Genomic DNA, 13266 nt, shown 5'->3' with positions numbered 1-13266 from the left:
TAATATAATATGTAAAATTCACAAAACGATCCCACCATAACACGTCGATAAGAATCAACAAAAAAAGACTCAATTCAATTGTTATCGTCATCATTGTGTGTTTTCCAGAATATCTTGTTTGAACAGATCAAACGCAGAATCAATATTTCATGTTTTTATTAGAGAAATGCAGATTCAACAACAAAATCGAACAATCAAAAAATGCAGAAACTTTAAAAACATCCATTAAAAACATTTTATTCTCAAAACAATTTACACATTAAATAAAATAAAAAATTGTGATGTTCTTTTGCATAGGCAAAAATCTTATTTGAGTCTAAGCGTATGCAACAAATATACCAGACTAGATAAGGAAGCAGAAGCGGAAAAAAAATCAGATTAAATCAGATGTACAACACAGCACAAAAACACTGACGTCCATGATGAGGCGGGTTTAGCTGCTAGCCGCCGCAAGCCGCTGCTAGCCGCTGCTAGCCGCCGATGACTAGTCCTTCTGCTTGAGCTCCATGGTGGACAAGGACTTCTCAGGCTTTTTTGACCTCCTGTACTTGTAGGCCAGAAGGATGGTGGCCACCAAGAGGACCACCCCGAGGACCAACAGGACCCACTGGCCGGCGATAGCAGATGCCCCCTCAACGCTGAGACCCAGGAAGTCCACCTTGGTAGACTTAGCTTCTCCTGCTGCACAGAAATAAGAAGTAACATTCACATTTAACATATTGAACAAGCTGCAGTTCTCCACCAGAAAGTACTGATCAGTCATTTTCAGACCGTCTTGGGGAATCTAATAAGATAAGATATTATTATATATTAGTTATTATCCCTGCCGCGGGGAAATCACAATACAGCAGTCGGGTAAAGTGAAGGAAAATAGGAGAAGGAAGTGCGAGAGTTAATTGAAGAATCATTTTGTTGAATTCAAAAGATTAAAAAATAATCACGGTACAGACTTCAAATCAAATAGTCATTGTTGTAGTATGTTATTTATAGGAATGTCCTATACAATATGGTATGCCATAATAATGGTGCAGTAAAAGTTACAATAGCATGTGAAAAAGCATTATAAATAATCTGTAGACAGTAACGTAGTCGTATTTAAAAAATTTAGTGTAACAATGTAAAACTATGTATAATAAAGTATGCCATCAAATGTGCTAAAAGATTTCAAAGAAAAGCGGTTTTAAAAGTCTTTTAAATATGTTATATCACAAAGAAAACGGAAGTGATAGCGTGCCATGCGCAAAAAACAATATCATACTATACAAAAGAAATCTACATTTGCAGCTTCAACGTGTAAAATTAAAGTTATTCTGTAATACGGGTCGCAAAAAGAGAAGAATTACCAAGATGTCACTCTTAGTTTAATACCGCCCATCAGCATTTTTGTGTTGCTGCTGCGGCTACTCTGTATCACTGAGATCGTTGTTGTTTACAAGCTGATGTAAAAAATAACCCTCACAAAACATCCGTCTCCCACATAGAATGTGTGGTGTCAAGAAGTCTCGGTATTAACACCCCACACCAGCACTGAAGAGGTGAAAGGTCAGGGTAACCCAAGGCCTCGTTGTTCATTTCGGTGTCTAAATTGTTTATTTCCCTCTTGACCTGCGTAACAGCTGCGTTCTCTTTCTCCCACTGACTCCATCTAAAACGCACACATCCTTCCAGCGGGATCCAATCAGAAAGACAAGAGCAGCAGGAGACCGATTTCACAGGACGCTCGGGCAGAGGAGAAAAACTAAACCCCAAAAAAACATTTGGCTTCAGCATCGAAGTATCGGAAAATGTTGAACGAAGGACGCGCTGGACGTACTCGAAGGTTTCCAGTCGTAGTCGGGCCACCCTCGAACATCGTTGTTCTTGTTGTTTTCCTCCTCCAACCACTGAATGAGAGGCTGGAAATACTGCATGAGAGGCTGGGCGCTCATCCTGGGCTGGCCGGTGATCATGGTCATCGCCTCGGGCCACGGCTTACTGAAGCCGAGCTTCATCACGTCGCTGCAGACAGAGGGAGGGCGGGGGGGGGTGGAGGGGGAGGCGGGGGAGGTGAAGGGGATCAGCGGAGACGATCGAACACCTGGTGCAAAGCGTCCGTTCACCAGCTGCTCGCACGCATTGTAATGGAAGTGGTGGGTGGCTACTGACCCCAGAAGCTTCCCGGCTTCTCCGGACTTGTAGATGTCGCAGGTGTGCAGGGGCCCGTCGTGCTTGGCGGCATCACAGAGAGCCTTGTGGAACTGGAACTGGATGATGAAGCTGACAAAGTACCTGATGGAAGATCAGCAAACACCAACCGTCACGACTTGACAGGAGGAAACACAAAGCTGTCTCTGTCACGTCGACCCTCATGAATTGTAGATTGTCTGTTAAGCCACGTGAGTAGACGGGTTCATTTTATCTTTACACAGTTCTTTGCAGTGTGTTGATTCTATTAACAATCTCTTGGTCTCAATCATCAGGCAGCCTGATGTTCTGCAAGCATGGAAACGTTACCTCACGTATGGCACGTTAGCAGGGATGTGGAACTTTGCACCTGGGTCGAAGTCCTCCTCTGTGCGGGTTACAGGTGGACAGAGGCCCTGGTACTTCATTCTGCAGGGCAATAAGGTGTTTTATTGATGGATAAGATTAACAAATGCACAACCAAATCTATGCTTACTGATTAACGTTCCTTTAATGTTGCACTGTACCTGAGGTTCCACCATTCTTTATTGTACTCAGTCGATGGGATACGCCCATCGAACACCTTCCATCTCCACTGATCCATCAGGTAGCCGAAAGGTAAGAAGGCGATCTTGTCGAGCGCCATGCTCATCAGGAAGTTGATATCGCTCTCTGGAGGAGACGAAACATGAGCTGCGTCACAACTTCAGAGTTACATTTACGGAGCTACACAAAACCCACGACCACCCACCATGGTTGCTCTCCACTTTGTCCAGCAGGCCGATGCTCTGCAGGTGTTTGGGCGTGGACACTGACAGGGCCAACACGTCGCCAATGGCCTCGTGGAAGCCGGGGTTGGCTCCGTCGCGGAAGGACACGGGCTGGTCTTTGTACTGCAGGAAGTACTGAATGTGGCCCATCTCATGGTGCGCCGTGATCAGGTCGTCCATAGTCACCACGGTGCACTGTTTGATCCTGAAGACACGAACATCTTCATGATTTATTTCTGTACTGTATCTGAATATTAAACAGGGATCTTAGTTGCAACAGCTGTAGTTGGCTTTTGGACAACACACACATTTTCTTTGGCGACAGAAAGCTGAATTTGTTCTGAAAAAAAGGAGAACCTGAAGTCTTTTCGGTTATAGAAGTCCCACGCGGAGGCGTGGCACACCACCTGGCGTCCACCAGACGGCTTCTCTAGCATGGATTTGTCCCAGAACTCTTGGGGCATTGGCAAAAGACCCAGAGAGGTGAAAAAATTGTCAGATTCCTGGAACATTCTGGTGGCGTTCCAGCCCTGTGCAGGAACAGAGTCAACATTTGGATGTAAGTGTGACAAACAGTTTCTTCAGGCAAAGGAATATTTTTTAAACATATAGTGGTTCTCAAAGGACCGGAGGCGAACCCTTGAAACAGTATATCCATGAATAACGTACACTTTGGTCGGTTATGGATGACTGCTGCTGCTATTCAGCACAATTAAAAGTCTGTGTTCCACTGAATTCACTCCACTGTAACAAAATGACTTTTGACCTCAGGAGGGTGGATGAGTGCCAATCCGTGTGCGTGTGTGTGTGTTCTTTGGGCGTGTTCTTGTGTATCCTTGTGGGCAGGCTGGCTGTGATAGTTATTCACCTGTGAAACCATGGCGGGCGTGGCGTCCACCTGCGTGGCATGCGGGTAGGGCATGACCAAATCCATTATGCCCGACCACGTCTGGGCCCACATGTTGCCTGGAAGGACAGAAGACAGCATTCCTACATTTGTTCTCCAAGTCATGGGGCGAGTTTCGTGGCGACCAGCCATTCCAATCGCAAACTGCGAGGAACTGTCACACACAATCTCACGCTCGACGCCTCTGAAAGCAAATTAAATCTCCTCCAAATCCAAATTCATCTACAGCCATGGAGAATATCAATGGGGCGTGCTTACACACAAAAGGAGCGTTTAGGCTTGAGTAATCCTGTAAATTCCAAAGTGAAATACTGAGTAAAGTGTGGTTTTGACCTGTGACGTAATCACTGGAAAGTTGCTGAAGCCCGTCTCAAACAAACTGTGGCTTTATGGAAACGTCCCCATCGTTACCTACCCAGCAAATGAGCCGGGATGGCTCCCTTCAGGTTGATGTGCTGGGAGCCATACTTTTTGTACAGGGCCCTGCGCACATAGGCGTGCACATTCTGATAGAGCGGCTCCAGCTCCTTCCACAGAGCCTCCAGGTCCTCCTCGAAGCTGGGGGTTTCATACAGGGAGCGCCAGGAAGCCCCGTTGTCGGAGTGACCTACAAACAGAACCAGGCAGGAATATAGATTTGTGTTGTGCAAACTTTTGAAGCTGCTAAATGGTGATTTTAAACGTCAAAGGGGAATTATTAGTAGTTTTATGTTTTGCCAGAGGGCAGAGGAACTAACTTCATATGGGAGAAGAACAACTTAGTTGAGAGGAAGGGAAGTCACTGGGCTCAGCCGATTAGCTTAGCATAAAAGCTGGAAACAGCTTGCTCTGTCCAAAGGTAGCTTAGTTTTTATTAGTGATGAAATAAACAATACATCGATTACTCAAAGGGAGCTGCTTTGAACAGCCTTCACTCTGAAAATCTCGACGTGGACTCTTCTTGGTCATACCGTTGAGTTTGGCGGCCATGTTGGCCAGTTCAACATATCTCTTGTAATCCTGGCGAAGCACTTTGCCGGCAGAATCTCTCCATCCTTTCCACGCAAACAGCAGTTCGTCATAATCCCTGGACTCCGCCATGATCTTCTGAAGATCTGAAACGCAGCGCATCCTTTTATCACACTGACTTCACATGCAGAGCAATCATGTCATTTCAGATGATTCACTGTTTGTGTCAAAAAGTTAAGGGTAATATTTATTGCAGCTGTCACGTTATTTCATAGTAGCTAAATTCTATTGCACTAGGTAACAAAAATAAAGATAACCTATTTGTAAAGTATTAAGCAAATGCTGCATGCCTTTCCCTTATGCTATATTTCCTTCATTCCTTTTTACAGCATTGTTAATGACATTTTTGGGCTGTCAAACTTTCACTGTCTCACCCGGATCCAACGGATGGCATCTCCCATCATCTCTGCACACCTCGGCCACACTGTACTTGGTCTCCATGTTGGATAGAAGATTGTTGTACTGAAAAGGTCAACGAAACATTAGATCCCGCCGAAAACGCATGCTCACATATCTGGTTTGGATGTTTGGCAGGTGGATTGAGGCCAATATACTGTGAGCCTGCAGGAGAGACAAGTTACTTTAGTCTAGAATAACAGTTTGTGGATCTAAACCCGACGCCTCCGCACCTCTTCCAGCTGTGCGGTGGGCAGCGCGGCCCTCTCAATGTCGCTGAGCTTTTGAATGACGCGTTTGACCGAGCCGTCCTGGAAGTCCGTGGTGTCGTACTGACGGGCCCTCTGGCCGTACTCCAGGGTGTGGGCCGACATCTCCAGGTTCTTCTTAAGCTACAGAAGAATCATTAAACACTCTCATGTTTTCTGTTTTTGCATTCATTTTTGGTTTGAAAGAGGTGATTAATTGGATGGATGGGTTCGAAATGCATGGATGGGTAATTCGATTGACACATTTAATGAGACTCCAAATCAACTGTTGAGCCACCGAGACATTTCTTTATTAGGCAATCATTCCATCGACATTATTTTATTGAACGGATGAACAAAATCCCCTTTAGGTGAAAACTTTCGATTGGTGACAGATGATGCCTAGGTGGGGGGGATCTCAGTGGGGTCCGGCGGTCCGTCGGAGGGGCTCACCATCGCCTGCTTGTTGGCTTCGTTGATGTCCGTGTTGTACGTCCACGAGGCCTCGGTGTAGGCGTTCCACACCACCTCAGCTGTGCTGTTGTACTCATCCAGAAACTTCTTTGCGTCGAGCTCATCCGTGTTCTTGTCTGGGAAAACAAACAAGGAGAAGACGGCTCAGCTACTATCGCTGTATCAACATAATCAAGATTAAAGTGAATAATGAGCGGTACTCTTACCAATATCCTCAGGGTAGCCCTCGGGTATGGGTGGAACCCAGTTAAAGTCAGGCCATCCCAATGTCTCATTCACATTTTGCTCTTGCAGCCACTGAATAACGGGGTCAAAGTATTTCATCAGCGAGGTGGCATCCAGCTTTCGGGTCCCTATGGCCTCCTGGAGCACCTCGGGCCAAGATTTAGAAGAGCCGGCCTGGAGAATCTTCCTGGACGAGGTAGAGAGAAAGCGTGTAGCAGCTTCACTGAAGCCATCGTTCGTGCTTTGTAAGAGACAATAAAGACTTTAGCCGACGACATACTTTAAAATGGCCCCAGCTTCTGCAGAGCGGTAGATGTCACACGTGTGCAAGGGACCCGTGTGTTTGGCTGCCGCACACAGTTTTTCGTGAAGCTGGAACTGCAGGATAAAGCTGACGAAATACCTGCAGGGGGGGTTATTATCTCGTCAGTGCGTTATACAACACCAAGAACAAAAAGTAAAAACAGAAAGCATAAGGGGACATGATATTCCTTGCTTTAAGGTCAAATCTTTCACACTTCAAAAAGCTGACGAGAAGCGTAAAACAAATGTGCGTTTTCCATTTAAGTGGGTGATTGACAGCCTTTCGATGTTCACATTGTTAAAAAAAACTCTGAAGCTTTGCTTTTTAGAAGCTTCCTGCTATTGTGTGCAGCCGCCCGGTTATTGAGTCTACTTTACAACAAACAATACCTTGACCTGCCCATCGCCAGCCATGAGTGCATGTCCACTTCCACATTTTCCTCTGTGGCTCTTACACAAATACATTCACGCCATCCTCATGATCGAGTGATGAACAGGCTGTTGGTTTTAAAACATCTAGTGCTATGTGAGTTCAGAGAATCAGAGTGATGGAAAAATACTAAGTGCATGTCAGGAAACCCTCATCAGCCCCAGTTGATTGCTGCATCCTGTGTATGAACATCATGACGGTGGGGCCGGGGGGCCGGGGGGGGCACAAGGATACCTGATGTATGGTGTGTTTCCAGGAATGTGGTACTTGGCGCCAGGATCAAAGTGCTCCTCTGTGCGCTTGGTGGGCGGGCAGATGCCTTGATACTTTGTCCTTCAAAATGAAATAAGACATAGATTTAACTAAGATATTTGTTCTGAAAAGGTTATTCAGCCTATAAAGCCTATACTTTGTGAAGTATTCTGTAGTCATCAAGGAACGGCTCCACTCTGACCAAACTGCAGCTATAACCATTCTTTCAATACAATATTGTATTAACCTATTATTTATGTGATAATATGAACTTACAGATAATAAACCTCCGAAGCTGCTTTGCAGAGCTTCATAGTGAGTTTGAAGCTCTCACAGTGAATATTGGACTTTCTCTCAGCAGGTGGACACAAACCTGACTCTCAATGAATCATCATCGGAATGAGGATGAAGTCTACCTGAGGTACCACCAGTCGGCGTTGTACCGGTCTGGTGGTGTTTTCCCACTGAACACACCCCATCTCCACTGGTCGATGAGGTAGCCAAAAGGAAGGAAGGCTATCTTCTCCAGGGCCATCTTTAAAAGATAGTTGGTATCAGTTTCTGGAGAAACACAATGCAGAAACATGTTTAACATTTGCCGATGAATACGATATTCAAGAAGTTGTGTTAGTAATTCATGATCTACAGGAGGGTACTTCAGCGTCACTTTACCGGGGTCAGTGGTCACGGTTTCCAGAAGACTAATGTTTTTCAGATGTTGGGGGGTGGAAACGGAGAGAGACAACACGTCGCCGATGGCCTCGTGGAAGCCGGGGTTGGCTCCGCTGCGGTAGCCCACCGGCTGGTCCTTGTACTGCAGGTAATATTGGATGTGCCCCATCTCGTGGTGCACGGTAAAGAGCTGCTCCATCGTGACGGTGGTGCACTGCTTGATCCTAAAGGGTGAAAATACTTTAGACGATCAAGTTGTATCCAAAGACTGAGCGTGGAGGTTCATAACGTGAAGATACGGCGGAGTGATGTCCGCCACAGCGCAGGGTGGAACCCCTCCCCTCACGTTTGCTCTACCTGAAGTCTCTGCGGTTGTAAAAGTCCCAGGCGGACGCATGGCACACCACTTCACGACCTTCGGGCTTCACCAGCATAGACCGGTCCCAGAACTCCTGAGGCATCTCCTCCAAGTTCAGAGAGGTGAAGAACTCCTCGGCCACACGGAACATGCGCGTGGCGTTGTAGCCCTGGAGAGGAGGAACAAGTCCCAATTCAGAAGTATAACTGCCTAAAAGAATTAAGATTTAAGAGCTTTATCATTTGGTGTCACTCAGATGTGCTTTGATCTTTCCCTCTTACTTACTTGGTTGACCATCTCATCAGTCACATCCAGGTTGGGTTTATCAGGAAATGGGATCATCATCCCATAAATGTTGTTCCAGGTCTGGGCCCACATATTTCCTGAGGGTGAGGTAGAAAATGCACTTGAGCAACAATTCTGACTTGTTATGAGACACTGCGCTCAGGGGCACCGCAAGAAGTACCTCCGTCTGCATCAGGGTAGAAACTTTTCATGCTTTTAATAAATGAAAGCATGAAAAGTCTTAAAATGACATATTTGTCCCCCAGTTACTACAAAACAAAGCCCTGATAAAAATGACAACATATTTCATGTCCTCTGAGTATGAAAAATTGCCTCCATTGTGCACAATTTTCATAAAAACCCAAACCTACATTACAGCTGTGACCAAGCACAGATTCATGGCTGCTGTCAGCAGAAAGCAGGTTTGTGTGTGCATAAACGTGGAGTTGTACCTAGCAGGTGAGCAGGGATGGGTCCCTTAAGGTTGATGTACTTGGGACCGTACTGCTCGTACAGCTTGCGGCGCACGAAGGCGTGCAGGTTCTGGTAGAGGGGTTCGATGGTCCTGTAGAGCTCCTCTATGTCCTGCTCAAAGGTCGCAGACTCGTACGAAGAACGCCAGTAAGCTCCGGTGTCGTGAAACCCTGAACGGGACAAAGCGGAAATGTCCCTTCTTCTTCCTTTACTCTCCTGGTTCCATCGGTCCAGGTCTGTGACAATGGAGAAGGGGCGAGGAAGGGTTCTTACCGTCGGCTTCAGAGGCATTGTTGCTGAGCTCCACGAACCTGGGGTAGTGCTCCCTGAGAGGTACACCTGATGCATTGTGCCAGGCCTCCCACACGTACAGCAGCCTCTTGTAGCTGCTGGAGCTGGCCATAATTTCTGTGAGATCTGCCAAGTGGAAAGAAATCCCACCTCAAGTCATGAAGAAAATGACGGAGATGTAAAAGGGATGCCGACCGAATCTGCTGCATCCAAAAACAATTAGAATTGAACAGCAAAAGCGGAAACTTATGAAGATGTATTGGCATTTAAATGACCTCATGATCTCTCAGCGGGAAAAGGTGAGAGCCGACGCAGGAGATTAGCTTTGAGTTATGACTACTATGAGCGTGATGCTGAACAACATTTATTTTTAAAATGCCAGATAGGAAGGAAATAAAGAGGAAAAGACAAAAAGGTGGTTGAAATGAAAAAGGTGGTGGAAAATGTGACGTCTGCCAGCCTGTCTGTTATCGTAGTGACACCGTGTGTTTTGTTCCACATCCTTCGAATAACCCTGATCCCCCTCAGTAGGATTCCAGGGTTAAGAAACTGGTAATTGCGGTAATTGCGTGTACATGATTACAGTTTTCAGAAGTAGTATTTTTCTTTTCACTTTTTTGTGTTGGACAACGTTACTATTAATAATTACTGTTTGCAGTAAAGTAGCCGTTGTGCACAATACGCGGCGGCAGCTTTAAAAGCCTCTGGCAGAATGTTTCTTATGGGCACTTAAGGGCAAATCCACAACGCTTCCTTTGGAGACCTCTCTGAAGTCATTTTGTCCTTCCACTAACAGCAGATAAAATCGGAACCGTTTACTGTTGTTTTCTTCTCCAGACCTCCTCACTTTATTGTTCGGCTCATAACTCCCTGAGTGCTTGTATCAGAATTAATTTTATTCCAGATTTACTTACCTGGTTCCAGACTCCAGCTGATGTTCGGTGCTGGATGCACCTTGGCCGTTGAATAAATATTGTCCATGATGCTGAGAATTGTGTTATACTGGAGACAAGTGGGGGGAGGGGCTTCATGTCAGAATAAGATAAAATGATAAAATCTCATTTTGAGGAAACATTTCCCATTAGAAACAAACCTCCTCCCTTTCTTTCGGGGGCAGGTTGGCGACTCCCAGGATTTTGATCTTGTCTATGAGTTTCCTGTCTGACGGGTCGGGGAGAGCGTCGAGGATCTCGCCAGTGAAGACCTTGGCCTTCGCCCCCCACGCTGAGCCGAATGCCTGCTCCTCCAGCGACGCGTTTACCTAAAGATCAGAGTTCAGATCACGATACGTCGATTACCCAGATACAACGATCTAAACATGGAGCACCGAGAGGGCTGATGAACATGTAGCAGTCATCTAGTGACTTTTCTTTGACTTTTGACCCCCTGAATTTTCCCCGATGATCTCACACGATCATTAAGGAAAATGACATTACAAGTCATTTAGCTGGCGCTTTTATCCAAAGCGACTTACATTGCATTTTTAACCCATGGTTTTACATTTTGCCCGGGGAGTAAAATGTGTACAACAAATTGACTTATACAAATAACACTTAGAGGTTAACGGCACAATATCTTCTGGCACGGCGGCCCACTTTTTATCTACAACACGTCCTCCTCTGTGACTTCACGTGTTCCTTCCAACACATCTTTCTGTCCACGGGAGCAAGGACGAAGCAGCACAACACCCCCCCCCCCAGCTCAAGGATCGCATTTTTGAAAAATGTCCACGCTCAAGTACTCGTTCTTGTATACGGCCTCAATGAATGTCACAAGCTTTTCTTTACGGCGCGGTGGAAGGTCGGGGACCTCTTCAGTGTGCAGCGACAGCCGAGTGTCTGGAGTCAAGGCCGCCGTGCGCCATCGACGGGACAATAGAATATCACACCGTGTGTCCCGTTGACATCAGCGCGTGTCACGTATCTCCTGTTTTCACAAGCACGCGGCGTCCAAGGAGGCTCAATCCACAGCGTGATTTCTGAACTTTGAAGGAACCACACCCGGATGTCACTGACCAAACAGCGGCTTCATTCCGGTGCCACCGAAGCCTTTCTTATCTGCTTCCCTGAAATAACAGGCTGCAGGAGAGAAAACGGGTGACGGCGAGTTGAAGCATTAACCCGTGAAGCCTTCGTGCTCTTCCTATTAATCTCTGTCTTACATTCAAATGTTCCTTTCCCAGCCTGCAGACACCCGTCCACCGAGATAATCATTGCCAACTGGCAAGAACCAATGCAAGGCTGTAATGGGTAAAGAGGTGGATTTAACAGACCTTCATACACATTCACCCTTTTGAAAACACAACCTGGATGCGGTCAAAGGATAACTGGGTTTACATGCAACACTTCTGTAAGAGTGCACTGGGGTTTTTTGCTTTGAGGGGTCAGTATTTGAAATATATGAAACAAAACTCTAGTTCTCAAACGTCACATTAAAATAACGGAATATGCAGCACAATGGAACTCGGGCCTGATTGAGACATGAAGGCAGCTGGTATTTTATTCTGAGGTTCAAAGGACGACCTCGGCCATTGATATCCACTCTCATCAGTCTGTATTCAGCATGATTAGAAGCTTGTGAACTGATCCTCATTCTGTTTGATCTTCCACGTGTCTAAAATGTGGTTTATTTGCACTTTGACCGAATCCCTCGAAGGACAAAGTCTGCGTGCATTTGCATGTTTGCATTACGCGCAATGGGTGTAAATGCCGTAATTTAATCTAAATAACTTTAAATGTGATCTCCGAGGCAGCATGAGAGAAATGGCCCCAGTGGAGCATTTCCCTCTCAGGCTCAGCGGCCGTGTGGACGGAGCTCAGCACTCCGATCCAGCAACAACCATCCTGCCCATCCTTCAGCTTGCACGACTGCAGCACTGATGGATACGTTTGTGTTGACTCGCTCCTGGAGGCAAGTGAACTGCACCGCTTCACTGTGTCTTCTGCACCTCCACTTCCATCGTCTACAAGGAACGATGTTCAGGATCCGAGAAGAAACTGTGAAACGCTCCGTTAAGAAAGTAATACATCATATCTGATCTCTTAAAAGTGAATTCTTGTGAAGGTGAGACACGTTATTTTGCCACCTCAGTGTTTAAACATGCATCTAGCTGTAGGAACTATTTCAATCAAACACTATAAAACAGACGGTTAGGCAAATATGAGCATGCAAGGCACCCTGGAGGTGTATTCAAAACTTGAGGACGTTGCACCGCAGGCATTCAGATCCGCTCTGCACACAGGCCGAGTTGGCTGCGTGGGGAAGGGGAACCGAGCAGGTCGTTTTCTGGAGAGAGATGAATAGGGGGGGGGGGGGGGGGGGGCACCCAAGTCCAGCAGGGCTCCATTCTACAGAAATCCTCCACCCATGCATGAATTGATGGCGACGAGGTGCCAGTGCTGGCTTCGACTCATCCAAACGAGCCAATTTCATACCGGCGTGAGAGGAGACGATTGAGCCACCGGGTCACCCCCCACCCACCCCCCTGAGCAAGACTCCATGAGTTGTCCTACCTGCAGCTTGGCGTTGTGGTCCGTGATGTTGGTGTTGTAGTTCCAGCTGGCAGACATGCTGTTGAAGAACACCTCCTCGGCAGTGGCGTTGTAGTCGCCGAGGAACCTCAGCGCGTCCGCCGCGGTGTTCGGATATTCTCCCGGCGTCCAGCTGGCTGTCAGAGCCCCAGAGAGTCCCGGGACCGGCAGCATCAGCATCATCACCAGCACCAGCATCGGCAGCAGCGGCACTGACCGCAGACGCCCGCCCGCGCCGTCGTCCATGGCTTCTCTCTGAAAAAAGCTGCAAAGTGAAAGAGTTGGAAGGAAGAGCTAAAAATACACTTGCTCCAGTGAGAGCGAACCCCCCCCCCCCCCCCCCCCCAGAGGCTGTCGTCTCTTCTACCTCAGCGCTGCGCTGCGAGCATCCCGGCCGGTCTGCTGGGGAAATGCACGGGAGCCGGAGCGAGCGTCTTTAAGCGGGCCGTCTAACCCAGCCCAGCCTTCTCTGCAGCCTCC

The 13266-nt window shown here is 47.0% G+C and overlaps 1 protein-coding gene across 1 annotated transcript; it reads right to left on the bottom strand.

Moving 5' to 3' along the window:
• Positions 1-139: 139 nt before the first annotated feature.
• On the bottom strand, positions 140-13261 carry ace (angiotensin I converting enzyme (peptidyl-dipeptidase A) 1). Its single transcript, XM_040176571.2, has 26 exons — positions 13154-13261; positions 12769-13051; positions 10350-10517; positions 10171-10258; positions 9239-9382; positions 8944-9135; positions 8492-8589; positions 8206-8375; positions 7849-8072; positions 7593-7737; positions 7159-7257; positions 6472-6594; positions 6173-6378; positions 5946-6082; positions 5478-5636; positions 5223-5310; positions 4791-4934; positions 4256-4447; positions 3802-3899; positions 3291-3463; positions 2915-3138; positions 2691-2835; positions 2494-2592; positions 2146-2268; positions 1814-1998; positions 140-681 (listed from the first exon to the last, which is right to left on the bottom strand). The coding sequence occupies exons 2-26, from the start codon at positions 13030-13032 to the stop codon at positions 485-487; spliced, it is 3885 nt and encodes a 1294-aa protein (XP_040032505.2). The 5' UTR covers positions 13033-13051; positions 13154-13261; the 3' UTR covers positions 140-484.
• Between the last annotated feature and the right edge of the window lie 5 nt (positions 13262-13266).

Source organism: Gasterosteus aculeatus, chromosome 5 (assembly GCF_964276395.1).
Source record: "Gasterosteus aculeatus chromosome 5, fGasAcu3.hap1.1, whole genome shotgun sequence".
Lineage (NCBI taxonomy): Eukaryota > Metazoa > Chordata > Actinopteri > Perciformes > Gasterosteidae > Gasterosteus > Gasterosteus aculeatus.
Note: the sequence above shows the minus strand (reverse complement) of the source record. Positions and strands in the feature narration are given on the sequence as shown.